This window comes from Lactuca serriola, chromosome 7, assembly GCF_051521515.1.
Source record: "Lactuca serriola cultivar US96UC23 chromosome 7, Lser_US96UC23_V15, whole genome shotgun sequence".
NCBI classification, from domain to species: domain Eukaryota; kingdom Viridiplantae; phylum Streptophyta; class Magnoliopsida; order Asterales; family Asteraceae; genus Lactuca; species Lactuca serriola.
In genome coordinates this window covers 184,203,429-184,228,371 of record NC_136414.1, presented here as the reverse complement: position 1 = coordinate 184,228,371, position 24,943 = coordinate 184,203,429, and the positions used below count along the sequence as shown (strand labels likewise).

Genomic DNA, 24,943 nt, shown 5'->3' with positions numbered 1-24,943 from the left:
TATTATTTTAATAGGGAAAAATTATAGGGTATCTAATGTAAGGTGAATGGGTGGGTTTGCGGGTGTGTTTATTTAAATAAATTAGAAAATCAAGGGAAAAAATAGTCTTTTTAGATAAGACTGGGACCAAGTGCGTAACAAAAACAAATAGTAGGAACCTTCCGAGTTAAAAAAAAAAGTCAGGGACAAAACATGCAAATTACTCTAAACCATAGGGACCATTCATATAATTTACTCTATTTTGAATTATATGATAATATATGCATCTATTAAAACTGCATAATCTCAATCTTTTGAATGACCTCTACCTAAGGGTTACTCATGAATAAAATAAAATATAATATATAGTTTAATGTTATTTATAGCTGTAGTTATTATTAATTAATTTTTTAAAATTTATTTGTTTAACTTTTTAATTTCTATCATTGTAATTATCTAAAACAGCAAACAATTTTTTTTTTGTTTTTAAAGGTAAAAATATAATCATTTATATAGAATTATTTTTAACTATTGTTGTTGTAAGTTATTTTTATCTAATTATTTGAAAACTTTTAACGCTTATAAAAATATTTTTAGGAAATATTTTAGTTAAATTGATATTAAAATTTAGTTTTTACATTTAGCACTACAATTTATCATTTTTAACTATTCACAAAATATTCTTTGGGTTTTTTAAGTGTAACTGAAATTTATATTGAAGTTGACCCTATAATGTTATATTTAAATTAACAATTTAAGTATTTTGTCAATACATGTTCAAAAGTTATGGCTTTAAATTGATAATGGTTTACATACAACAACATATTAAATCAAATAAATTAAGTATAATATGTTAAAAGTTAAAGACATAACTTTATAAGTAGAAGTAAAAATATTATTTTAATATTGAAATTTAATTTATTTATAATCACAGTTTAGGTTTGATACTTATTTAACCGTATTAACCAACTTATAATCATTATTAGAAATACACTACAATTTATCACTTTTAACTATTTACAAAATATTCTTTCGATTGTTTAAGTTGAACAAAAATTTATATTTAAGTTTATTCTGTAAAGTTATATTTAAATTAACAATTTAAGTATTTTATACAAATTGTTCAAAAGTTGTAGCTTTAAAATGATAATGGTTCACATACAACAACATATTAGACTTAATAAATTAAATATAATATGTTAAAAGTTAAAAACATAACTTTATAAATAGAAGAAAATATATTCTTTTAATATTGAAATTTAGTTTATATATGATTACACTTTAGGTTTTATATTTATTTAACCTTATTACCCAACTTATAATCATTATTAGAAAGAAACTGAAAAGTCATGGGAGTTTCAAATGAATGTGGTGAAAGAAAAAATGCTAGCTTTATAAGTATACTAGGCGAATGCCCGCGCGTTGCGCAGAAACATCTATATAGCTGAAATCTTTACAAATATATGTTTTTCTAAATATGACAATTATGTTGTTAAATTTGATATAATAATTTGTATACTAAATTGATATAACATATTGATTATTTTGATTTATATGATAATATATAAATCCATTAAAACTGCATAATCGCAATATTTTGAATGACCTCTACCCGTGAGTTGCTCATGAATAAAATTTAATATAGTATATGGTTTAATGTTATTTATAGTTATTGTTATTGTTAATTAATTTTTTAAAATTTATTTATTTAACGTTTTAATTTCTATTATTGTAATTATTTATATATATTATTTTTAAATATTGTTATTGTAAGTTATTTTAAACTATTTATTTTAAAACTTTTAATGATTATAAAAATATCTTTAGGAAATATTTTAGTTAAATTGATATTACAATTTAGTTTTTGCATTTAGCACTACAATTTATCACTTTTAACTATTCACAAAATATTTCTTGGGCTTTTTAAGGTGAACTGAAATTTATATTGAAGTTGACATTATAATGTTATATTTAAATTAATAATTTAAGTATTTTGTCAAAACTGTTCAAAAATTATAGGTTTATACTGATAATGGTTTACATAAAACAACATATTAAATTTAATAAATTAAGTATAATATGTTAAAAGTTAAAGACATAGCTTTATAAGTAGAAGTAAAAATATTATGTTAATATTGAAATTTAGTTTATTTATGATTACACTTTAGGTTTGATACTTATTTAGTCTTATTAACCAACTTATAATCATTATTAAAAAGACACTATAATTTATCATTTTTAACTATTTACAAAACAATTTTTCGGTTGTTTAAGTTAAACTAAAATTTATGTTTAAGTTGATCTTGTATGGTTGTATTTAAATTAACAATTTAAGTATTTTATACAAAATTTTCAAAAGTTGTAGCTTTAAAATGATAATGGTTTACATACAACAACATGTTAAACCTAATAAATTAAGTATAATATGTTAAAAGTTAAAAACATAACTTTATAAGTATAAGAAAATATATTCTTTTAATATTGAAATTTAGTTTATATATGATTACATTTTAGGTTTGATATTTATTTAACCTCATTAACCAAATTATAAGAAAGAATTTGAAAAGTCATGAAGGTTTCAAATGAATGTGGTGAAAGAGAAAATGCTTCATTTATAAGTATATAATGATATATATATATATATATATATATATATATATATATATATATATATTAAAACGCATTTTATATAATATATAGTAACATTATATTTTTTTCTCCATACACAACAATTGATGTTTTAAAATTTTGTATTGTACAACTATATAATGCATAAATTGTTATGTATGATAAAAAACTGTTGTGTACAAATCACTTCCCTTTTATATTACACTATTCTGAACATCACATGTTATTTGAAAATGATGTTGATTGAATTAAATTACACCAAAAAGGATTTTCGGCTGAAGAATGCCCTATGAGTATAACTTTTACCAAACCGACAATAATGGAAAAGGCTGATTTTGTAAAGCATTTTTTTTCTTGTGAACAGAAAATAAAGAGACAATAGTGGAAGGACCATTCCTGCAACTTACCTCTCGAATGTGTGTACGTGGCAGAAAACCCCCAATTTCCATCGAAAGGCGCGTCTACAAAAACATAAAAACCACATAAACAATGCCTTTAAGCTGATGCAGAAAGAACAGTTCATCGTCTTTGGTCAATCGCAAACACAAGCGCGTGACTCTTCCCAAATTCACAACCCCCCACTAACGCTTCATCAGCAAGAGAGCAGAGTTCGGATCGATTACTCCCTTCTGAATCGTTGTTTGATTTTCGGTTCCCCAAGAACTCCAAACCCTAATTTTTAATTTTTTTTCTAATGTTCTAATTTTCTATTTTATTTTAATTTTTTTAAATTTTTTTTGATTTTCTTTTCCCTCTTTCGTTCCAGATTAGGTAGATCATCATACCCGTTGAAAACCCTAGTTCCGTACCGATTTTGATCTCTGTTTTCCATTGAATCGAACGATTTTGTCCCAGATCTGATGTTATGGTCGGATTTTTTGGAATTCTAGGGCTTGAATTTAGAAGGTTTGAAATTCTAGTGTTTGATTAAATCATAATCCCGTTTCTTCGTCGGTTTGAACCCTAGCCTCGTTGATCGGATTCGATTTCTTCGTTTCTGAAGAAATCGGATTTAAATTTTTCTGAATTTTCTTTTTCGATTGCGATTTTTGTTATAGCGTTCTCCGGGGCGGCCGGCGGGGGTGTTCGTATATGTATGGCTTCAGGGATATTAGATGCGGACAAGATAAGCAAAGGAAAGAGTAAGTGGGGAGAGGGTAATAAAGTCTACACGAGAAGATTCAAAAGGATCGCGAAGAACACCACCGCCGCTGCCCCCTCCTCCCCAACCACAACTGACACCGTCGCCGCTACATCTCCGCCTACTACCAGAACCAACACATCCAATCCAGCTTCTCCACCCACTGCCACAAACAACGAGCAAAATCTAGCTACTGAAGACGCGAATTCGGAACATCAACATACTCTATCGCCGGTAGTAGAGGTATCAGATGATCATTCGGTTCAAATTGCCGCTTCCCCAAATCAGCCCACCGGGAACGGTGTGATAAAACCGGTTGTTGTTATTGTCGGCGATCGGGTTAGGATTAATTTAAAAGCGGCGAAGGCTAAGAATGAGATTATCGAGCTTAGAGAGAAGCTGAGAGCCGAGCTTAATCAAGTCCGACGTGTATCTCAGAAACTTGAAGATAAAGAAGCTGAGCTAACCACCTTCTCCGCTGTTCTTGCTGTTCCTGCCGACGTTGAAGCTTACAGTCATTCACAGTATTCAGGTAATGATATCATCGAGAGGAGAGCTTTGCTCAGAGTGAATTCAGAAATGGGTACTGATTTTGTGGACAGGAGAGCCTTGATGAGACTGAATTCTGATATGGGTTCGGCTCCCAATACCGACATGAGGCCTTTTAGGCAACTCAATGTATCAGTTGTGGATAACAACAACCATGGAGTCGGTGAGTTTGTTGAAAAAGAAAAAAGGACACCAAAGGCTAATCAGTATTACAGGAATTCAGATTTCCTTCTTGGAAAAGACAGATTACCACCTGAAACCAACAAGAGGCAGAAAGCTAATGGTGGAAGAAAACACAGCAAGGAATCAGATTATTCTTCTGGACATGAAAGACACAGGAATCAAATGTTCAAGAACTGCAACAATTTGCTTCAGAGGCTGATGAAGCACAAACATGGTTGGGTGTTTAACGAACCTGTTAATGCAAAGCTTCTTGGACTCCATGATTACCATGACATAATCAAACACCCGATGGATTTTGGCACAATTAAGAGTCGACTTGCTCAAAACTTCTACAAGTCTCCCATGGAGTTTGCAGAGGATGTGAGGCTGACTTTTTACAACGCCATGACATATAATCCAAAAGGACAAGATGTACATGTTATGGCAGAACAATTATCAAATATTTTTGAAGAAAGGTGGTCAGTGATTGAATCTGAATCAAACCCAGATTGGAGATATGGAATGATTTATGATGCAAACACTCCAACTCCAACAAGTAGAACACCCACTTCAAGAAAAGCTCCTCATTTTGCACATGCTCCATCAAGAACACTGTACAGGTCAGAATCCATGTCTTTACCTTTCATGAATCGTCCAAAACCCAAAATTGCCCCTCCAAGTAGGACACCAGCACCCAAGAAACCCAAAGCTAAAGATCCCAACAAGAGGAACATGACATATGAAGAGAAGCAAAAACTGAGTACAAATCTTCAAAGCCTACCTTCCGAAAAGCTCGACAACATTGTCCAAATCATCAAAAAGAAGAACACTTCACTTTCTCAACATGATGATGAGATTGAAGTTGATATCGATAGTGTTGATATAGAAACTCTATGGGAACTCGATCGGTTTGTCACAAATTACAAGAAGAGTTTGAGTAAACACAGAAGGAGAGCTGAACTTGCTCAACAAGCTAATCGAACTGTGTTACAAGTAAGATTATATCATTATACTACTGTCTCTTTTTCTTTTTATCCTCCAAATTTTACATTTTAAGATGTAAATGCAGAACCCGAACCCTATGACATCCACTATGGAGGCCCCAAAAGAAAATAATAAAACAAGTAAGATTATCTTTATCTATCTAAGAATGAATGATGTTATTGATTTGATATTAAATTGTGAATGTTTGTTAATGGTGTTGAAGGAGGTGAGAAGAGCATTGCTGGAAGTGGTGGTGGTGAAGGAGGAGATAATGGGGTTGGCAGTAGTAGGTCTAGTAGTTCAAGCAGTTCTAGTAGTGATTCTGGATCATCTTCAAGTGGTAAGTTTTTATATTTAATTTGATTCTTAAGTTGTAATAATCAACATTTTGAGTAGTTTAGTTTTGTTGTAATGTATTTGTTTGATAAATGATTATGCAGATTCAGATAGTGATAGTTCATCTGAAGATGGATCGGATGCAGATGCAGATGCAGATGCAGCTCATTCACCTACAAGTTGAATGGCATAGATTGAGTAAGGTAAGCCAAACAATGAATTATATGTAGTTTTACCCTTTCAAAACTGATTTTAAAAATTCAAAAAAAAAAAAAAAAAAAAAAAGATATTGCATTTAGTATATAAGAAAATATATAAAGTTGGAAATATTCATTTCCGACGGTTTTATGTGCAATTACGACGGGGTGAGAATCAGAATCGGAATCGGAATTCTTTGAGTTCATTTTTCAGTAACTGGGTATGTAATTATTAATTTAATATGATATCTTTGATGGCAGATTTTCATCAACACAACTGACAGGTGTCCTAAGTCCTAACAAAGAAAAAGAAAAATGGAAAGAAGGTGTTGCTCGCTTTTTGACATGAATGAGGATGATGATTGATTTGTAATTAAAGATGGTGCCTTGCCTTTTTTTTTATTAGCAAGTAGAAAGTAGTAAGCAGGGTGTATGATATAAGAGTGTTGGGTTGTGGGCCATGAGATCAAAAACCCATTGACAAAAAAAAAAATATATATATATATATATATATATATATATATATATATATATATATATATATATATATATATATATATATATATATAAGTATAAGTTGCCAAATAGGTTTTGAATTTGGATGGGGTAGACTTGGAAAACCACAAATGAAATTGTGCTTTTTGCTCATGTTCTTTGTGTATTATCTCCCTTCCTTTCTCTCGTAAGTTGTTAAGTTGGAGGAAAATCAAAACTGTAGCAGGAGCAGCTAGTCATGACATGTATAGTTTTGGGTTTTGCTTGTTAGTAGTTAAATAGATGTTCTGTTGTTCTTTCTTTCACTTGTTTAAGCATAATTAGTTAGAGTTTCAATAAGTTTAAAGATTTTGATATTATGCTTAAATCCCATATTTGCCAAAGACTTCTTTGTTAAACATGCAAATTTAATGAGGTTTGAAACCTCTTTTTGCTTTAGAACAAGGGGTATTGCTATAAAAGCCCTTATATTTACATGTATGATTATGTCCTAATTTTGTTTTTATGTTTATTAATGCTTCTATTTACTTATGTTTTTTTTTTTATTTCAACCGTTTATCAAATTTTGCATCCTCTTAGTCGGTCATTATTGTCGTAGAAACTCTCATATTTACGCATCATCACCACCATCATCTGCTACCAACAACACTGTCTACTACCACTAGCACCACCATAACAACCACCCCAACATATCTTGAGATCAAAAGACTACTATTTGACACCATGTTGACCACCATGGGAGAAATCTACACACACAAACCACCACCACTGCCAATGTCTGTCCATCCACCACCCAACTCCACCTTTATTCCTCCATCACAACAACTATTCACCATCTTCATGATCAGCCATCGTCTTCGTCACCCCATAACCCCACATTACAACCTAATCTTTACCTCCCGGAAACCACCACCATCCCTATATCCGCCACCCTCTTAACACCCTTTTAAAGACCATAACCCAATAACAATAGAAGCCATTACACAAACACCTTAACATCACCCTTAACCTCCTTTAAAGCAACTGTTCACCCACCTCCATAAACCTTTGATAATCAATATTCTAGTTGCCATCATCTTCTCCTTGTGTGAACAGATTTACTATAGCCTAATCTGGATCGAAGAGGTTGTGGTGCAATTTGAATAAGAAAAAGAAGATGAAGGGCGTGAAACGAAAAAAAAAAAAAAAAAAAGACGAGAAGGGGGTACACTCTATACGTGAGGGAGAAAAAAAATATGAGCACAAACCATGAAATCGACACACTCCATATCATTCAGAGCTTCCTTTAACGTCAGAGTTCTTCTTTTGATAAAAGCGGCTAGGGTTTCATCCGAGGGGATGGTGGTGAAGGCAGAGAGGGTGTTGGAGACAGCTCCTCCTAAAGGTGGTAGTGGTGGTGGTCAACTACCCACATGTGATGGTGGTTACTTTATGTTTAGATATCCAGGTGACCTACTATCCACATTTAACCTGATAAAAACCATAAGTGACAAAAAAATATTCAAAATATAAGGTATTAATGGACATTAATTTGAACTTAGGACATAACCACAGATTTTATGTAAATATAAGAGTTTATGGCAATAACCTTTTGAAAAAACATGAAAACTTCAAATGTTTTGTTTGCGCATGTCTATCTAGGTGTGGTGTTAGGATCAAATCTAGACGTCAATTTGTTAAACATTTAATATTGATAGATATGACTGGTTGTTTCTTTTCTATTTCATCCAACCTTTCTAATTAAAATTGATGAATATTATGAAATTTGTTTTTTTTTTTTTTTTGGAAAGTGAAGGTAACTTGTCATTTATATTGTGATATAGCCCTAATTATATTCATTCTAGAAAAGAAAGACTGGCTTGTGCTTGTTCTACAACATTATAGTCTTTAAGTTATAGGGAGTGTTTGAGATATGCTTATTTAAAACAAGTTAGTTTTTTTTTTAAGTGTTAGTTAGCAAATTGGGTTAAAACGGAATTTAAAAATTGTTATGATTAACTTATCGGGTACCGAAATGTAATAACAAGTTATTTTTAGTATATGATAATGTCTATTTAACTTAATGTTTAATTGAATATAAATATCAAAAACACTTTATTTAAATCAATAAGAATGAAGTAACTTGTCAAAAACCAAATGAATAAATGGCTTTGATATTCTTGTATCTAACCATTTAAAATAGTATATTACAGATGACAAATTGTAATAAATCAATAACTACTTCCACTAAATAAGGGCTCGCACATGTTCTACAGTATCCTTTGTAAATTAACATTCCACTGGTATGAAAAGTTCTTGATGTTCTACAGTATCCTTACTTGTTTTGACTAACAATTGCATTTCTTGGACAGACGATTTGAATCTTTCTTCTTTTTAAGATATCAGACGCAAAATTGACAAAATCACAAATCCAGATAAAACTAATAGCTGCAATAACATAATTTAGATAAATCCACATATCCATAAATAAATAGGTTCATAACTAAATGCAGCATAAATAGACCCATCATGATTGTCACTAAGCTATACAATATACCATAAGCTCGATGATACCTCAAGTTTGTGACAAAAACCTTTTGAACCAAACTACCATTTCTCATTAACTAAACCACAACCAAAACACACTTTGTAACCGGAATGGAATCAGCCATTCCCATTATTAATAGTTGGCTGCAGGGGGCATAGGCATGTCTCTCCCAGGTACATCCTGATTCTGGTATGGATTCCCACCACCTACATTCTGTGGAGGAGGAGGAGGAGGATAATTACTATTTTGCCCTTGATACCCTGGTCCTCCATTGTTCTGTGCATTCCATCCTCCCTGCTGCTGGTAATTAGGAGGCGGGGGCCTCATTCCTCCTCCCATGTTTGGCGGCCCTCCATTGTAAGGTGGTGGTGGTCCATTCCAGTTGTTGGACTGAGGACCTCCATACCCCATGTTACTGGGTGGTGGACCTCCTCCCATGTTATTGGGTGGTGGGCCACCTCCCATATTGGGTGGTGGTCCGCCCATGTTGTTGGGTGGTGGACCACCCAAGTAGTTAGGTGGTGGTGGTGGGCCGCCCATGGGTGGTGGTGGACCGCCCATAACTGGTGGTCCACGGTTGCTCTGCATGTTCTCTCTTCTTCTTTCGAAATTTCTTGACCGGTCAAAGTTGCGAGGCCTGTCATTCCTCCTGTTCCTCTCATTGGCCCGAGCATTGTTTCTAATCCACTCCTCATGGTACTTTGGATCATAGGGAACAGCCTTTCCATCAATAAATGGTTCACCTAAAATGATAAAAAATCCAACATTATAACTCAAAATTCAAAGTGAAGAATGTAACTGTTAAGAGAATTACCTCCATAATCTTTGTTCTTAACATCCAAGTAAGAATCAGGAAGAACCCAACGAACTCCAGGTAACTCTGATATATATAATGAGAATTTGATCAGTCAGTATATACAATTTAGCAAATTATATGATTTGAGGATTCTAAGTTTTGAAAGATTTGATTACCTTTAATCTTGTAAGAAACTTCTTCCGACACAAGGGCTCCAAAAGCATAGTAGCATCTTGTTGAAACTGAGTAGATCTTCATTCTTGCTTCATCGTAACTAAAAAAACAAATAATGGAGTTTAATCGAAGCATATAACTCCAACCAGTTGTTTAAAAGAATACAGAAACATCCAAAAACAGATGTGACTATTGACTACTACACAATCTAAAGTTTCAACCTTGATCCTTGTCATAATGAAAAAGAAAACCATCGAGCAATTTGTATAAAGAAATTATAATCATGTTTTAAAACTAAACGGATTCCCTTCGAATGTTTTCAAGTTTACAAGTAACAGATTCGGTTAATAAAAAATAGGGAAAAAACTATAATCATTCTTACCTGCCAACAACCTTGGCTAGGGTATTGATATACGAATCAATTATCTCATCTCTAGTCGGTTCGCCTTCGGGTTTCTCCACTACGACAAGCCAGTGCTCAAAATCGCAGCCATCGAGAAGAATTGTCTCCTTTGGGGGACGATTTGACCAATTAGGGTTCGAATCATTCAGAGAAGATGTGGTGAGTCGGGTAGAGAAAGCACGGGTATTGGTAGCCGCAAGTGAGGAGTGACGGATATTAGCGGCGGCGATAGTGACAATAGGGCGTAAACGTTGAAGATAAGCAGATGTTGTGAATGAACGAGGGATTAGGGTTTGATTGGCGGAGGAGAGAAGGGTGCGAAGGAGAACGCGAGTCGCCATTTTTAGCGATTTTCGAGTGTCTTTGGGGTTCTGGGCGTTTAAAACCCTAGTTATCGATGAGGGTTTAGGTTCTCTTCATAGACGATGAGGTGCAATGTCGAAATTGCCCTTTGAGCGAGTCGGTAGAAATATCTTCAAGCGAATTGCGTGAATGGTCCATAAAATATTCTCTAACTTACATTTTCGCTACAACTTTTTAACAAGGTTACATAAAGGATAAAACATGTCAAAAATAAATAAATAAATTAGGTTTAGTTTCTTAAGTTTTCTTTAATCCAATTGAACTTGTTTGGATTCATTATGTCTTTACGACAGTTGGCGTAGGTAACATAGTTTAGGTTTTATTTAAATTTAGTCTCATAAATTTTTTGTCTGTATATTACCATTAAATTTGTTTGGATTGTACGCATTACATTTTTATAAACTTGTTTGGATTATTCATATTACATTCTTATTATGTGACAGCTCCATTTGTCCTCTATTTGACAACTAAATTGTATTTTTATTAGCTTGTATGAGAGGATTTTCAGTTTGAGCTCGATCGTACAATCCTACTTAATCTTTCATCATCTTTAAACTCCCATAATTTTTTCGTTTGAAGTCAAAATGATATGTTTTTTTTATGTTTTTTTTCAACAACTAGTATAATATTTATACTTCGTTCTAGTTAAATGGTTATAATATGATTATCGATTCTCATTATTGGTCTAAACCGGCTCTAATTCCATTCCAAACTAGGACGGACTGATGCTCGCCCTAGTTTCAGCTAAGCATCATTGGTTTGGTCGGTCTTTACTGAGCAACTACCTAATATTATGTGGGCCAATCCAATATTCGTGTTTTTGCTAATAAATTATAAAACATTTTTGAAGAAAAAAAAATATACGTGTTTTCATATTTAATCATGATCCATGTAGTATATCTAAAATTACAAGTTATGTCTATTTTTAGGTTAATAGCTTATAAGGGTACCATAGTTTAACTTTATTTCAGGGTTACCCCTTATGTTCTTTTTCCCACATATTACCATTGAACTGACTAAACCTACACCAACTAGTTATAAAAATGTAATGTGAACAGTCCAAGCAAGTTCAATGATGTTCACGAGGTATATATTTTAACTTTATAGTCTTGAAGGAGCATGTTTATTTCTTTTTTAATGGCTTTTTTTATCATTTCTATCAAGCTACTAAAGGAGGATAAGGTTGACAAGAAATGGTGAATTTAAAGGTGACACAATGATGATGAAGCTCCAATTTACTTGGTAGACTCCTTAAAAATGTGGTAGAAGTTTTTTTTAGATGTTCCCCCATCAAATATTTCAATACATGTTCTAAAACTTAATTTATTTATTTGAAAATGATTGGGAATAACTTGATCAAGTATGTTGATCATCAAATACTCAAACCTAGAATAAGTCATTATCTTCATTTTTTACAACTGTAATACGTGAAATATCTTTATGTTCCGGATTCATTATAGAATGATACTGCTAGATAATATATGATCCTAAAGTGTCACACTAACAACAACTTGATATAAATATATTATTTATAAGAATTTGATTATTTATATAACTCAAGTGTTTTGTCTTTCAATTGAAAAATTATATCCAATGATTTTATGAAAAGTTTGATTGAGTTATGACATGTTATTCTTTTATCTTTTATTCTATTAGTTTTCATTTAGAAATTAGTAGGGTTGATTAAATTGTCACAACTTTTAATGCTTTAACTTCTTAGACACAATGAAGAAAAAGAACATAAATTTGATCGATTTAGTAAGTCACGTGATCAAGGAAGAATAGTAAAAGATATATCATAATTACTTTGGATATAAATGGATCAAAACTACATTGTTTGGAGGGTTCTATATATAAGTTTAGGTACATGACAATCATATATTCCATGAGCCAAATATATATATATATATATATATATATATATATATATATATATATATATATATATATATATGTATATTATAATTAATTGGAAATTATTTATTTCATAGAAATATTAATTTTCAATGTTAAGTATCATAACACATCATGATATATCATAAGGTAAGATTTATTGTGTTATGTATATTCTTTTGGACTATAAATACTTTTGTCTTTTAAGCTAATTAGATAAAGGTTTATAAGTTATAAAAGAATGATCTCTTTCTTTTTTATAAGCAAAATCATAAGTTGTATGGATGGGGACAAGTTAAGGGCTTTTGATTATTATATTAAGGCATGCATGCTTGTAAGGTGTGTCCTGGCATAATGATAAAGCATGGGTCTTAAAGTGCTAAGGCCCATGGGATAAAGACTTAAAGTAAAGAGTATAATAAGCTAGTCATTCTCTTCTTTCTCTTCTTTCTTGATGGATGAAATTTGAATTCTTCCTCTCTCTCTCTCTCTCTCTCTCGCACACACACACACTCACTCTTTTCTCATTTCACTTAAAGGGTTAAGTCATTTGTAGAGAAAAGCTTTGATACTTGAACTCTCTTTTAGAAAGAAAAAAAAAAGCTATATTTTTTGTTTTTAAAAGCTTAAGAGTTTTGTTATTACAAGAAGAAGACTAACATCTTATCAAGTTGAAGAATTATTGGTGATTCTAGCTAAGATGGAATTCTACTCTATATTCTTCATCAACTTTCAATCTTCCATGAGAATCAAAGTCTTCAAATGTATTCTTTTTTCCTATGGTTGTGTTTTAATATTTCTAAGCTTTGCAAAATAATCATTGGTGGTTAAAATGATTTTAGTTTATTCAAATTTATAAAATGTTTTTGTTTGTTAATTACATTGAATTTGTTACTATAATGAGATTATTTTATACTAAAAACCCAACAATTTGTATTAGAGTCATTTTTGCAACTTTGTTAGATTATTTGATAAGTTGATATTATCTTTATTTTTGGAAAACAATGATATTTTCTTTTTGTAAGAAAATCCAAATCGATATAATAAAAAAACTATTTTTTTTTCTCTTTAAAATATTAGTTCATATTTACATTATGAATCTAAAATATGTCATTTTTTTATCGAAAATAATTCACATGTAAATATTCATTATACTTATTTTTTTTCAGCAATTGATGATTATTCACAAATTAATCGTTAACATATAATTTTTTTTATAATTAATATTCAATGTGAAAGATCGTTATGTATAATAATCGTATAATATCTACCGATTTTTTAGTATACATGACTGTGATTCACTTGTGAATGATGAATATTAATTATAAATATTTATGTAAATTATAGTGAATCTAAACCATGGTTCCAAAAGGCGTGTCATTGTGTGCCATAGCGTGAAACATGGTGTAGTCATCTCGAAAACGTCAAATACGAGTTTGTTAAGCATGCATGTCACTCAAATAACGTGTCATGGTACCCCTTATCGTGTTATGACGCGAGTTTTTTTTTTTCATGGTGCAAGTTTTTGTTTGTTTTTTTATCGGACATGAAACAATTGAATTTTTGTTAACTTTTTTATATTAAGTGTTAATATAACACTTTTAAAAACTTGATATATTTAATATAATTCTATAATTATGTGATTGTAATGTATATAAAATTGTCGCCTTTTGAAAAACTTCATGGTTTGCCCATTCTCACCATGACTTGAAGTTTGACATTGTCATCACATCATGTTTCACACCATTTAGAACATTTGATTTGTTTTACTATTTCGATTTTTTGATCATACACAAATGAATTACTCAAGATAAAAAATAAAAAAATTTAAGTGTAATGGTCATTTGCATATGAAATAATGTGTACAAATTGGATACAATTCAAATTCACAATTCACGAACCATAGTGAACCTGGAGTTTGATTGATCTGAAATTTCTCTCTCTCTCTCTCTCTCTCTCTATATATATATATATATATATATATATATATATATATATTCAAACTTATGATACATTGTTTTCTTTTAAGAAAACAAATGACTATTTACAAAAGAATAAGGGATAATGTTACTGTAGCACAATGAAGTTTTGAGTTTCGTTCGATTTGATCAATTATGCTATTTTTTATGCAATAGGTCATCTAATTTTTATTGTACATGTTAATTAAGTCATTATCGTTAGTTTTTAACCATTCATTCGTTAAGCAGTTATTATAATTATACAAGAACCCTTATGATTTAAATTTATTTCGTAGTTGATCCCTTACTAGCTATAGTTTAAATTACACAACCAAAACTGCCACATTTATAAAATTATGGGGACCATAGTGTAACATTGTCGTTGTCTTTCCCATTAAATCTGGTTGAAACATACTAGGCAAAAATTACGATTTCGAGTTTATCAGATTCAACCCATACCAAAAAAAAAATTCTTTAAATTGATTAAAGATTAACGGTTCATCAGGTTCAATTCGATACACATTGCATTATATTTTGTATATAATGGTTATGACCGGACTATCTCCATTACAGTAGAAGAAAGAATATGCAAAATCAAATCTATAGGGTAATAACTTTGACATATTACAATACATAAGCTAGAAATTCTAAAGTTTAGAAAAAACTTGGAAAGAACACTAGTTACACACCAGTTTCAAACAAACGACTCCCTTTAATCATATGAACACACATAAACAAAAGAAATTTTGGCTTAGTGAAGATTAATAAAACATGGATCTTGATCGTCGTCTTTGGAGAGAACTCTACGGTAAACAGATCCGAATATCTGACTTAAATCATGAGAAAATAAATCACAGATTAAGAAACCATATCTTTCTCGAAGAGGGAGGTTTCCATCGTAGAATTGGAGTCGGAATTTCATATCGTAGACGAGATCAAGGAGTTGTGATGATTAATTCTAGGAAATCGTTGATCGTTGAGATGTTTGTTTCCATATAGATTTGAATTTCTAATTGTAAAAACGTTACGATGATCGATCTACAATCCTTCAGGTCTCAAGAAACTATATTTGTCGATAGGAGCAGATTTCATAGCTGGAGAAACGAAGTGATGGGGTCAGCGATAAACTGTGGGTTTCTTAAAAGTTATATTAGTTAAGCTAATTAGTAATTATTAGGAAATGTTACACTTTGGTCCCCATATTTTCATAAAATGTGGTCGTTTTGGTCATCTAATTTAAACCATAGATGGTAAGGGACTAAGTACGAAAGAATTAAAACCATAGGGGCTATTTGTGTAATTTAGAATAACAGGTTAACGGATGAATGGTTAAAAACTAACGATAGTGGCTTAATTGACATGTATAGTAAAAATTAGGTGACCTATTGTGCAAAAAAAAAAAAAAAAAAAACATAACTGGTCAAATTAGACCAAACCCAAAACTTCATTGTGCTACAGTGATATTATCTCAAAGAATAACATATATTAAGAGAATATGAGGGAAACATTATCATTTTTAGGGTTATTTATATCATAAAAATATAGCTTGCATCTCATTTTCTCGGAGAAAACGACCCCATAATATAGTTAGAATATATTACAATAATATGCGATTACTTATGAAATACCTAAAATACCCTTGTTTAGAGAAGTCCAAACCAAAAGATTGTTTGATGACATGATACTACACATTCATATACACTATCAAACAAAGGAATTCAACTTTCCTTTCTTCAAAACTATCCAAATAATGTTATCACATACATTACTTATCTACAAAAAAAAAAAAATAAAATAAATAACACATCAACAATCCTCCACCAATCTTAGCATGTCTTAATGGCAAAGTCATAATTACTAATAAATTTTGTTTCCAAAAAATTTACAACTATAAAAAGACAAAAAAAAAAATGGTGTATTGTGAAATCATCGATCATTAATTGTGGTAAAACTCATAGTGGCAAACGATGATGTTGAGTGTCCATACAATGAGGAATCCTTATCCTCCTGTTTTCCTGAGTTACTAGATGATGTGTTGTTACCTGATGTGTTGGTAGTTTTATTGGATTTAAAGTTTTTCAACTCTGAAATTAACCCTGGATCAGATAAATCTTTTTCATCAAGGTCCATTTCGTCATTTAACATCATCATCACACTAGACATTGATGGTCTGTTTTTTGGAAGACTTTGGGTGCAAAGTAACCCAATTTTTAAGTACCTACAAGCTTCATCTTTATCATAATCCTCATCATTATCTTCCATTGAAGTGTCAACCAACCTTTCTAGCTCCCCTTCCCTATATAGTTCCCATACCTGAAAAAAATATATATTAAAATAAATAAATAAATATAACTACATTGCTATAATGAGTGAAGAATTATAAATACATTGCTATCATGTGTAGTGAAATGTAAGTATTTGGTATTATGGGCAAAAACTTAAGTATATTTCGAGTTTCATGTTAAATATTGCCACTATCGGTTAAAAAATGTAAGTAAATTGCTATAAAGAATAAAGAATTATAAGTACGTTGCTATAAAGAATAAGGAGCTGTTTGTTTGTTTTTTTAAAAACCACTTCTGGCTGCGCCACACAAAACACGTGCAACATTTGGCCTTTCGCAGTTGTTTGTTTTTTAAAAGACTCTTGACTTAAAAACTGTTGCGCATGTGCTGCATCGCGCAACACTGGACCCTCCTCGTCAAAGCCACTTCCCACCTTTAAGTTATATTATTCAATATAAATTTGTTTTAAATTTTCAACATGTTTATTAATTTAATAATATTATGAAGTATATTATAAACAATGCAAATATATATTTTACATAATTTCAAAACCGTTTGGTAAATTTTATATAACATTTTTGTTGTGTTACATTGTTTATAACCAAATAAATTAAAAAGTTATTCACTAAAATTACCAAATCTATTGAAGGTACCAAAGAAATAACCATCGTTTTGGAAAATTTAACAAAATGAAGATGTTGTTTGCTAAATTAATAATTTTATTTATTGTTATTTAGCAATTATTATGTTTAGTTATTTTATACAAACGTCTTTACAAATCATATCATCATAATGATCTTTATATTCGATTTGCATATGATTAAAACTAAATAAATATTTGATTTAGATTTTTTTTTAACTATTGTATGGTTAATTTCTTTTTATTTCAGCAGCCTGCAGACGTTAAAAAAACAAACAAACTTCTTATTGTAGTTTGCAGACGTTTGGTCCACCACTTCGCTGCAAAGGGTTGCAGATGTGGTCCGGAGACTACAGACATTTTAGCTTCGAAAAACAAATATCACCTAAATGTGTAAAGAAATGCAAGTATGTTGTTGTTATGGGTAAAAAATAAATACATTTCACGAATTTCATGTTACATATTACTACTATCGGGAAATAATATAAGTGCATTGCTATTATAGATTAAAAAAATGAAGTATATTGCATATAATTATGAAAAGAGTGAAGTGCATTTTTATTTCCTACAATGTACCTATTAGATGTATTTATGTTGTATATTCTAGCAACAAGTGCAATTTTTTTTCCACTTTTAGTAATTTTTAGTAGGTGATGGATCTCGAATTCCTGTTACTCACTCGGGTAACACTAACCTTGGTCACGATCCCTAAAAAACGTTCTCATAACCCCTTAACTAATTAAAAATCTCATTTATGTCGGAAAATTTACTCGTGATAATAAATGTACTATTGAATTTGATGAATTTGGTTTTCATAATGACACAATAAAAGAATCTTGTGGACCCAAATCAATATCAACAATTCTTTGTTCCCTTTGTGAATATTGTGTGTATGCTAAAGATAGGTGTGAAAGTTTCATGCTAATAGCAATTACTTAAATGAGAAATTTCATGTTGTAGTAGGAAAGTAAATAAAACATTGCATACCCTTTCAAGAAGATATTGTTCTTCAACTGGTAACCGTTTGTTTTGATTGGGTCTTCCGGTAACAATTTCCAAAAGCAAAATACCAAAACTGTAAATATCTGCTTTCCTTGTCAATTGGCCTCTTATTGCATATTCAGGAGCCAAATAGCCTCTACAATAAGTCATTACCAAAACATTAGTGGAAATGTTTAATAATATCTGGAAGTGATATTATGTTTTTAAGATGTAAATAAAGCTTACTGAGTTCCAGCAATACGTGTGCTAACATGAGTCAAATGAGATGGGAAAAGCTTTGCAAGACCAAAATCCGAAATCTTTGGTGTAAAATCTTCATCGAGTAAAATATTGCTTGCTTTAATATCTCTATGAATGACATGAGGCTGCACTTCTTCATGAAGATAAGTAAGCCCTTTTGCAACACCTATGCAAATCTTCCTTCGAATTTCCCATGTGAATTTAATGCTACAATGATTCCCCCCTATAACAAAAAACCAAAATTATTAAAAAAAAAAATACAAAGGATGAAAAAAGATGTGTCGAATTTCAATTACCAAGTAGGGTTTGATCTAGACTACTGTTTTTGAGATACCCATAAACCAAGATTCTATGATCTTTTTCCACACAATAACCATGCAACTTTACCAAATTTTCATGTTGTATATCTGAAATAATAGTTATTTCAGTCAAGAATTCTCGCAAACCCTGTCTTGATTCAGCAGAGAGGAGCTTTATAGCAACTACTTTTCCATCTTTTAGTAGTCCCTAGAGATTAACAAATTTATATTTAAGATATTAGTAAGTAGTTTAATGATAATCTAAACACATGAAGGAAAATGATTAGAAAATTTTGAAATTTACCTTGTAAACAGAACCAAACCCCCCTTGCCCTATCTTATTTTCAGGTTTAAAATCTCCGGTAGCGATTTGCAAATCTTTGTATTTATACAATCTCATATTTTCAACATCCAAAAGTTCTGCATTCAAATAAGTATATGTGATGTAAAGTGTAAAGTCACAACAATTCTTATGAAACCAAAACCAAGGTTTTTGCCAATGATCTTTTAGAGGTGGTCTTACCTACACTAAGATCAATGTTGCTTCCCCCATTGTTTGCTGAGAATTTTCAAGAAAATGATTAGCATTGAACAAGAATATGTAAGTGGAAAAAAGGAGTTATGAAACTCTCAAGTTAAGATTTTACCATGAACACCATTTTTGGGGGGAGCTGCCTTCCAAAAACAACAACTGAATTTATCCATAACAAGGAGTTCTCTATGCTGACTAGTAGATTCTATCAATTGCCTGAGACGCCAAAATGAATCTGTATACACAAAACAATTCTAATGTATCACTGAAGATGAAAATATAAATCATAAGCAGAAGATTTATCGCAGATCATCAACCTTAAGTACTAATTTATCTCATCATGCCACGAAAATTCAAATTCAGGGCAACAACAACATAAACGGAATGAAATTCATCTCAAAATTAGGGCAATTACATCAAGTTCAGGATCCTGGATGGATTTAAAACCAAAAGGGCGATATATCACTTCTCGACAAGCTCCGTACAGTTCAAAACCGGATTGCGCTCAAAGTCTGCGAAATTCTCTAGACAATAAGCTCTGTAAATGAATCACAAGATATAGTTCATCCGTTGTAGGGTAGATACATACACATGAGAGAAGTAGAAGTATGAAATCGATGGAGCTAAATTTGTTATGAATTTGAATACAGAAAAAGGAAAGGAATATAAAATCGATTAAAGAAGCATATGAACAACAGAACTGACCAAAGGAATGTTATCAAGTTCATCGGCGTGTGAAGAAGAGAAATGTCAATAAAGGAGATGGAAGAATGATAGAAGACTTTGAACACGAAAGCTTGCTTTGACTTTTTGCGAACAGGTAGACCAGTAGCTCGCAGGGTGTGCGTTGAAGAACAGGTCCCACGCTCCTCAGGGTTACAGTAGACGACTAGTACGACCACAATAATGTTTCGATCATGATTTCTCCTTTCCTTTTTATTTTATTTGGGTTTTAGGCTATTTATTTATTATTGTTTTTTTCTAATCCTCAACATTCGATCATATATAAAATAAAATGAAATTCAAACGATTCCCATTATGATTTCTCCTTTCCTTTTTATTTTATTTGGGCTTTTGGGTTGTTATTATTATTATTTTTTTCTAATTCTCAACATTCGATCCTATAATCAAATGAAATTCAAACGATTCCCATCATGATTTCTCCTTTCCATTTTATTTCATTTGGGCTATTGGGTTATTATTTATTATTTTTTTTTTCTAATTCTCACGTGTCAACTAGGAATATCTTATGAGCGGCCATATAAATCCTTGTCATGAATTTCACCGTATCACCAAATGGGGAATATATTGTAAACTCTATGAGGCGATTAATTTACTCTAAATTAATCTATTAGGCTAAAGGGAGTGGCCGCCACTCCCTCGCTAAGCTTATGTGGCATCCTCGCTACTACATCCGAAGAGTTCGCTAAACCCATTTGTTAAATCATGTGCGTCATACCCTTGACGAGAAGAAAGAGTACATGATGAGGAAAAAAAATGGTCTCATCTCACCTTTTCATTATTCCAACTTTAGATGCATGTACTTCCAGCTTAGCAACTTGTATTTTATTTTAAAGTTTATGTTATTTAAATATTTAAATAAACATTTATTTAATTAAAGAAAAAAAGGAATTACCTTTTAAACACATCACCACTCCATATCATCATGTTATGCTTAGTGTCCAAAAAAATATGACTTGGCAATCTTTTAGCACATGCTATCAAAAAAAAATTATTTTTGACAAAAGTAAACACCAAGTCCGGAATTAACATTCCGGTAAAATATTTGACAAAATTGCAAAAGTGGTCCCTGTGCTTGTCAAAATTATGTAGTTTTTGTCTAAAAAGGTTTGGTGATGCATCAGTGGTCCAATTTTGAATACCTTGTGTGGCTTTAGTCCTTATAGTTGGTATTTTTTGTATTTTTGGTCCACACCAACCTAAAATGACTAATATGCCCTTTAAATAATTATTTTTCAATTTATTTATTTATTTTCTTTATTCTTGTAATTTAAAAAAACACAAACAAAATAAATCTCTCTTTCTCTCTTTATCTCTCTCTTGGACGTTATCTCCCCAATTGGAACCACTGCCACCAAAAACAAAGTCAACCCCACACTGCCACCACCAAATCTTCAGCTGGAACCCTGGCTTCCCCGCTGTCGAGTTCGTTGGAGCAACCTTTTTCGATTGAGATTTTTCTAGTGCATACATTTTCATCTCCTACGCCTTCAAGACGGTTGCCATCCCAAACCTCCATCTTCACCCATTTCCTTCTTCGCCTACATTGACCTCTACCCAATCGATAGGGTTGTTGATGGTTGAGTCGTTTCACCACAACGGTGCTTTCTGATGAACTTAAATCTGAAAATTAAAGTCCACATTGAAATGAAACATCCCAAAAATTTCAATAAATTTAAACCTTTAAAAAATAACCCCTTTATTAATAAAAGTGTCTAGAAACTATTATCCAAAACATTATTTAAAATTGGAATCGTTTACAACATAGTTTTCAAAACATTTTCATTGTTAGAGTTTTCCAAAAATCATAAGTTCCAAAAACACGAGGATATATACAATCACGCCTTCTCCTTGTCACAGACCACTGAAGTACCTGAAACCATAAACAAAAACCGTAAGCACGAAGCTTAGGGAGTTTCCCCAAAGTACCAACATACCATCAAATAGCACACATAATATAACAACATGTACTGGGTTCACAACTAAAAGACTGGATTACCCTTGAGCCCACAATATGAGTCTAGCTTGCCTATCGGGCCCACAGCTCGTATCTAGCTTGCTCTTGAGCCTACAACATAAGTTTGGCTTGCCCTTGGGCCCACAGATTATGTCTGGCTTGCTCCCTAGCCCAATCAGTCATTAGACTGGCATCCAATGTTCAACCCGCAGTACGAGTCTGGCATACCAACCAACCCTCAGCTCGTATCTGGAATGCTACTGAGCCCTCAGTATGAGTATGGCATGCTCTACCCGACCCAACCCTTAGCTCATATCTAGATTTCTCCAATACCCTCAAGCCCTCAGTACGAGTCTGGCATACCACCGGGTCCTCAGCTCGTATTTGGAATGCTATTGAGCCCTTAGTATGAGTTTGGCATGCTCTACCCAACCCTCAACTCATATTTGGAATGCTCCATGGTTTTTTGGCTACAACATGAAGCAATACAACCTCAACCCAACACAATATACCGACAGATAACAACCATATACAGATAATCATGCATACAGAAACATAGGTAGTCCTACAGATCTACCAAAGTAGCATATCAAACTAGCATGCATATCTATCCTATACTCAACATATCAACAATATCAAGTTATCAAACCAATGGGCCGACCTTGGTGCATTCGACCCGAAAGTATAGCGAGGAAAACTCACCTCTTGATTTGCTCTATAGCTGATAAGGTCCCGACTCCAAATCTCATCTCCAATCAATACCTATCCATCCAAGTGACCAATAACCATCAAAATCCCAAAATCCCAAAATACCTTGAATGCCCCTCAAGGTCAAAATTGGTCAAAGTCAAAAGTCAAAGTCAATATTCCATGTTGACTCCAAAATGTTGTGTTGCCTTGCAAACACATCGTGTTCCTCCCGCATCCAAACAGTCGGGAAAACCCCATCCAACATGCGTGTTGACTTGCAAGCACACCGTGTCTGCCAAAGTTCCAGCAGCTTAATCCATTAACCTATTTCCTTTGATTCACAAAGCTCCAAAGCTCAAATCTGAACCAAAATAATATGAAGGAGGATAAAGTTTCCAACTTTATTCTCTAGGACTACTCCAAAGGGACCAAAACCCATCTATGAGGCTAGAAGGTGCAATGACTTAACCAATAAGCACTCAATCCTTAAAGTTGATGCCCAATACTTTCCAGAAGAGGTTCTAGCACTAAAACCATCCAGAGGTCGGTGCATTATAGACATGCATGTCCGATGCATGTCTTGAACCCATATCAGGTCAATAATGAGAATTATTAACTAATCTCAATGCATGACATCCAAACTCAATTATAAGCCATATCCAATACTCTACAAGGTCACCTTGACCTGGGGATTCCAAAATGTTGCAAACTTTATGAGATCTAACCCTTCCAACTCTCAAGAATAAGAAGCTAAGGGACAAAACCCAAGATCTAGCAACATGGAATGATAAAAATCGGATATTGGAAGCTTACAAAGGTCTAGAAGGGTGCCAAGTTGAAAGATGAGGGACTTGCTTGCTGGATCTTGCCTTCCTTCTTCCAATATCTTCCTTCCTTGGCTCCAAAACACTACACTAGCTCACAAATGAGAGGGAATGATGATTAGAATTTCCTTCAAGGCTTGAGGGTTGAGGGTGAACAAACCCTAGCCATCTCATTCCTTTAAATAGGGAGCAAACCCGAAAGATTAGGGTTTCATTTCCAACGACCAACACATTGTGTTCCAGGAGGCAACACACCGTGTTGCTCTTAATGAGACCCGTGTATTTTCTTATCTCGACACATCGTGTTGGTGCCTCCAACACGCCGCGTCCAATCCCCAAAAGTTGATTTATATCCAAAGTTGCTCCTCAAATTTTGGGTGTTACACGAAATTTCCACTAAAATCAAATCTTAAAATCGTTTTCGATTTGGTTTCTGGATCCAAAATAAAAAGTCGGTAGCGGAGTAAAGAAAGAGAGGAAAGAGAACGAGGGGGTTCATAGATTTTATAGGAAGTAGCTTGTAGTGGTGGAGGATACGGTGGTGACGGATGACTTTACTGAAATCATTGGAGTTGTAGGAAAAGAAAGGGATAATGTTCTTTTGGCTTGCCTGTTACATAAATCAAGGAAGAAAATGATGAAGATTAAGTCTTGAATCGGTTGCTTATCGGTAGAGATAGAGTTGGGTATTTGATTTGATTTCATCAATGATTTATGAGGTTAATTTCTGGGTTTGTTTTGGGCATGATGTTTGGTTTTAATTTGTAGGTTTGAGCACCCCTTGCATTACTAGGTTTAGATATGGGAGGGGAGCGGGTGGTGTTGGTTTCCGGCTTGTTGTCGGTGGTTTCCGGTGTGGGTGTTCTTGAGTTGGTGAGCATGTGTTCTTGAGACCGTGTGTTAGTGTTTGTTTTGAAAAAGATAGAAATAAGTAAAGTTAAGTGGTGTCATGCGGAGAGAGATAAGTGGGTGGTGGTCGTGAACCGGGTAACTCCGGTGAGAATGGAAGCCGCCGACGGTGGTTACAGACACCGGTGATGGAGAGAGGTGGTGATGATTGGGATTCTCTCATCCTCAATACTATGAGAGGGATGAGATGGTGGGTTAAGTTTTTATTTTTATTTTATTTAATTAAATGAAAGAAAATT

The 24,943-nt window shown here is 32.5% G+C and overlaps 3 protein-coding genes across 6 annotated transcripts; 1 reads left to right on the top strand and 2 right to left on the bottom strand.

Moving 5' to 3' along the window:
- Positions 1-3,089: 3,089 nt before the first annotated feature.
- LOC145061049 (transcription factor GTE4-like) lies at positions 3,090-6,838 on the top strand. The gene is made up of 5 exons (XM_079008414.1): positions 3,090-5,452; positions 5,529-5,583; positions 5,667-5,783; positions 5,884-5,982; positions 6,238-6,838. The coding sequence occupies exons 1-4, from the start codon at positions 3,704-3,706 to the stop codon at positions 5,961-5,963; spliced, it is 2,001 nt and encodes a 666-aa protein (XP_078864540.1). The 5' UTR covers positions 3,090-3,703; the 3' UTR covers positions 5,964-5,982; positions 6,238-6,838.
- Positions 6,839-8,912: 2,074 nt separating this feature from the next.
- On the bottom strand, positions 8,913-10,785 carry LOC145061867 (multiple organellar RNA editing factor 8, chloroplastic/mitochondrial-like). Its single transcript, XM_079009445.1, has 4 exons — positions 10,351-10,785; positions 9,971-10,068; positions 9,813-9,878; positions 8,913-9,741 (listed from the first exon to the last, which is right to left on the bottom strand). The coding sequence occupies exons 1-4, from the start codon at positions 10,710-10,712 to the stop codon at positions 9,131-9,133; spliced, it is 1,137 nt and encodes a 378-aa protein (XP_078865571.1). The 5' UTR covers positions 10,713-10,785; the 3' UTR covers positions 8,913-9,130.
- A 5,497-nt stretch (positions 10,786-16,282) lies between these two features.
- On the bottom strand, positions 16,283-20,497 carry LOC145063736 (cold-responsive protein kinase 1-like). Of its 4 annotated transcripts, none has more exons than XM_079011322.1 (9): positions 20,289-20,497; positions 19,999-20,121; positions 19,699-19,818; positions 19,575-19,610; positions 19,356-19,471; positions 19,049-19,259; positions 18,738-18,975; positions 18,498-18,648; positions 16,283-16,898 (listed from the first exon to the last, which is right to left on the bottom strand). In XM_079011322.1, the coding sequence occupies exons 3-9, from the start codon at positions 19,754-19,756 to the stop codon at positions 16,512-16,514; spliced, it is 1,197 nt and encodes a 398-aa protein (XP_078867448.1). In that variant the 5' UTR covers positions 19,757-19,818; positions 19,999-20,121; positions 20,289-20,497; the 3' UTR covers positions 16,283-16,511. The 4 variants fall into 4 exon arrangements, with proteins under 4 accessions (XP_078867448.1, XP_078867450.1, XP_078867451.1 ...); XM_079011324.1 differs by having other exon boundaries at positions 19,999-20,095; XM_079011325.1 differs by lacking the exon at positions 19,999-20,121.
- Positions 20,498-24,943: the final 4,446 nt, after the last annotated feature.

What these genes read in the sequence shown, in the direction of transcription:
- LOC145061867 (XM_079009445.1), bottom strand. Translation starts at nt 10,712, where the DNA reads ATGGCGACTCGCGTTCTCCTTCGCACCCTTCTCTCCTCCGCCAATCAA. An exon ending in CTAGCCAAGGTTGTTGGCAG is followed by an intron (nt 10,069 to 10,350) that starts GTAAGAATGATT and finishes TTGTTTTTTTAG; the next exon opens with TTACGATGAAGCAAGAATGA. An exon ending in TAAGAACAAAGATTATGGAG is followed by an intron (nt 9,742 to 9,812) that starts GTAATTCTCTTA and finishes TTATCATTTTAG; the next exon opens with GTGAACCATTTATTGATGGA.
- LOC145063736 (XM_079011322.1), bottom strand. Translation starts at nt 19,756, where the DNA reads ATGGATAAATTCAGTTGTTGTTTTTGGAAGGCAGCTCCCCCCAAAAAT. An exon ending in CCCCAAAAATGGTGTTCATG is followed by an intron (nt 19,611 to 19,698) that starts GTAAAATCTTAA and finishes GAAAATTCTCAG; the next exon opens with CAAACAATGGGGGAAGCAAC. An exon ending in ACACGTATTGCTGGAACTCA is followed by an intron (nt 18,649 to 18,737) that starts GTAAGCTTTATT and finishes GACTTATTGTAG; the next exon opens with AGGCTATTTGGCTCCTGAAT.
- LOC145061049 (XM_079008414.1), top strand. Translation starts at nt 3,704, where the DNA reads ATGGCTTCAGGGATATTAGATGCGGACAAGATAAGCAAAGGAAAGAGT. An exon ending in CTAATCGAACTGTGTTACAA is followed by an intron (nt 5,453 to 5,528) that starts GTAAGATTATAT and finishes ATGTAAATGCAG; the next exon opens with AACCCGAACCCTATGACATC. An exon ending in AAAAGAAAATAATAAAACAA is followed by an intron (nt 5,584 to 5,666) that starts GTAAGATTATCT and finishes ATGGTGTTGAAG; the next exon opens with GAGGTGAGAAGAGCATTGCT.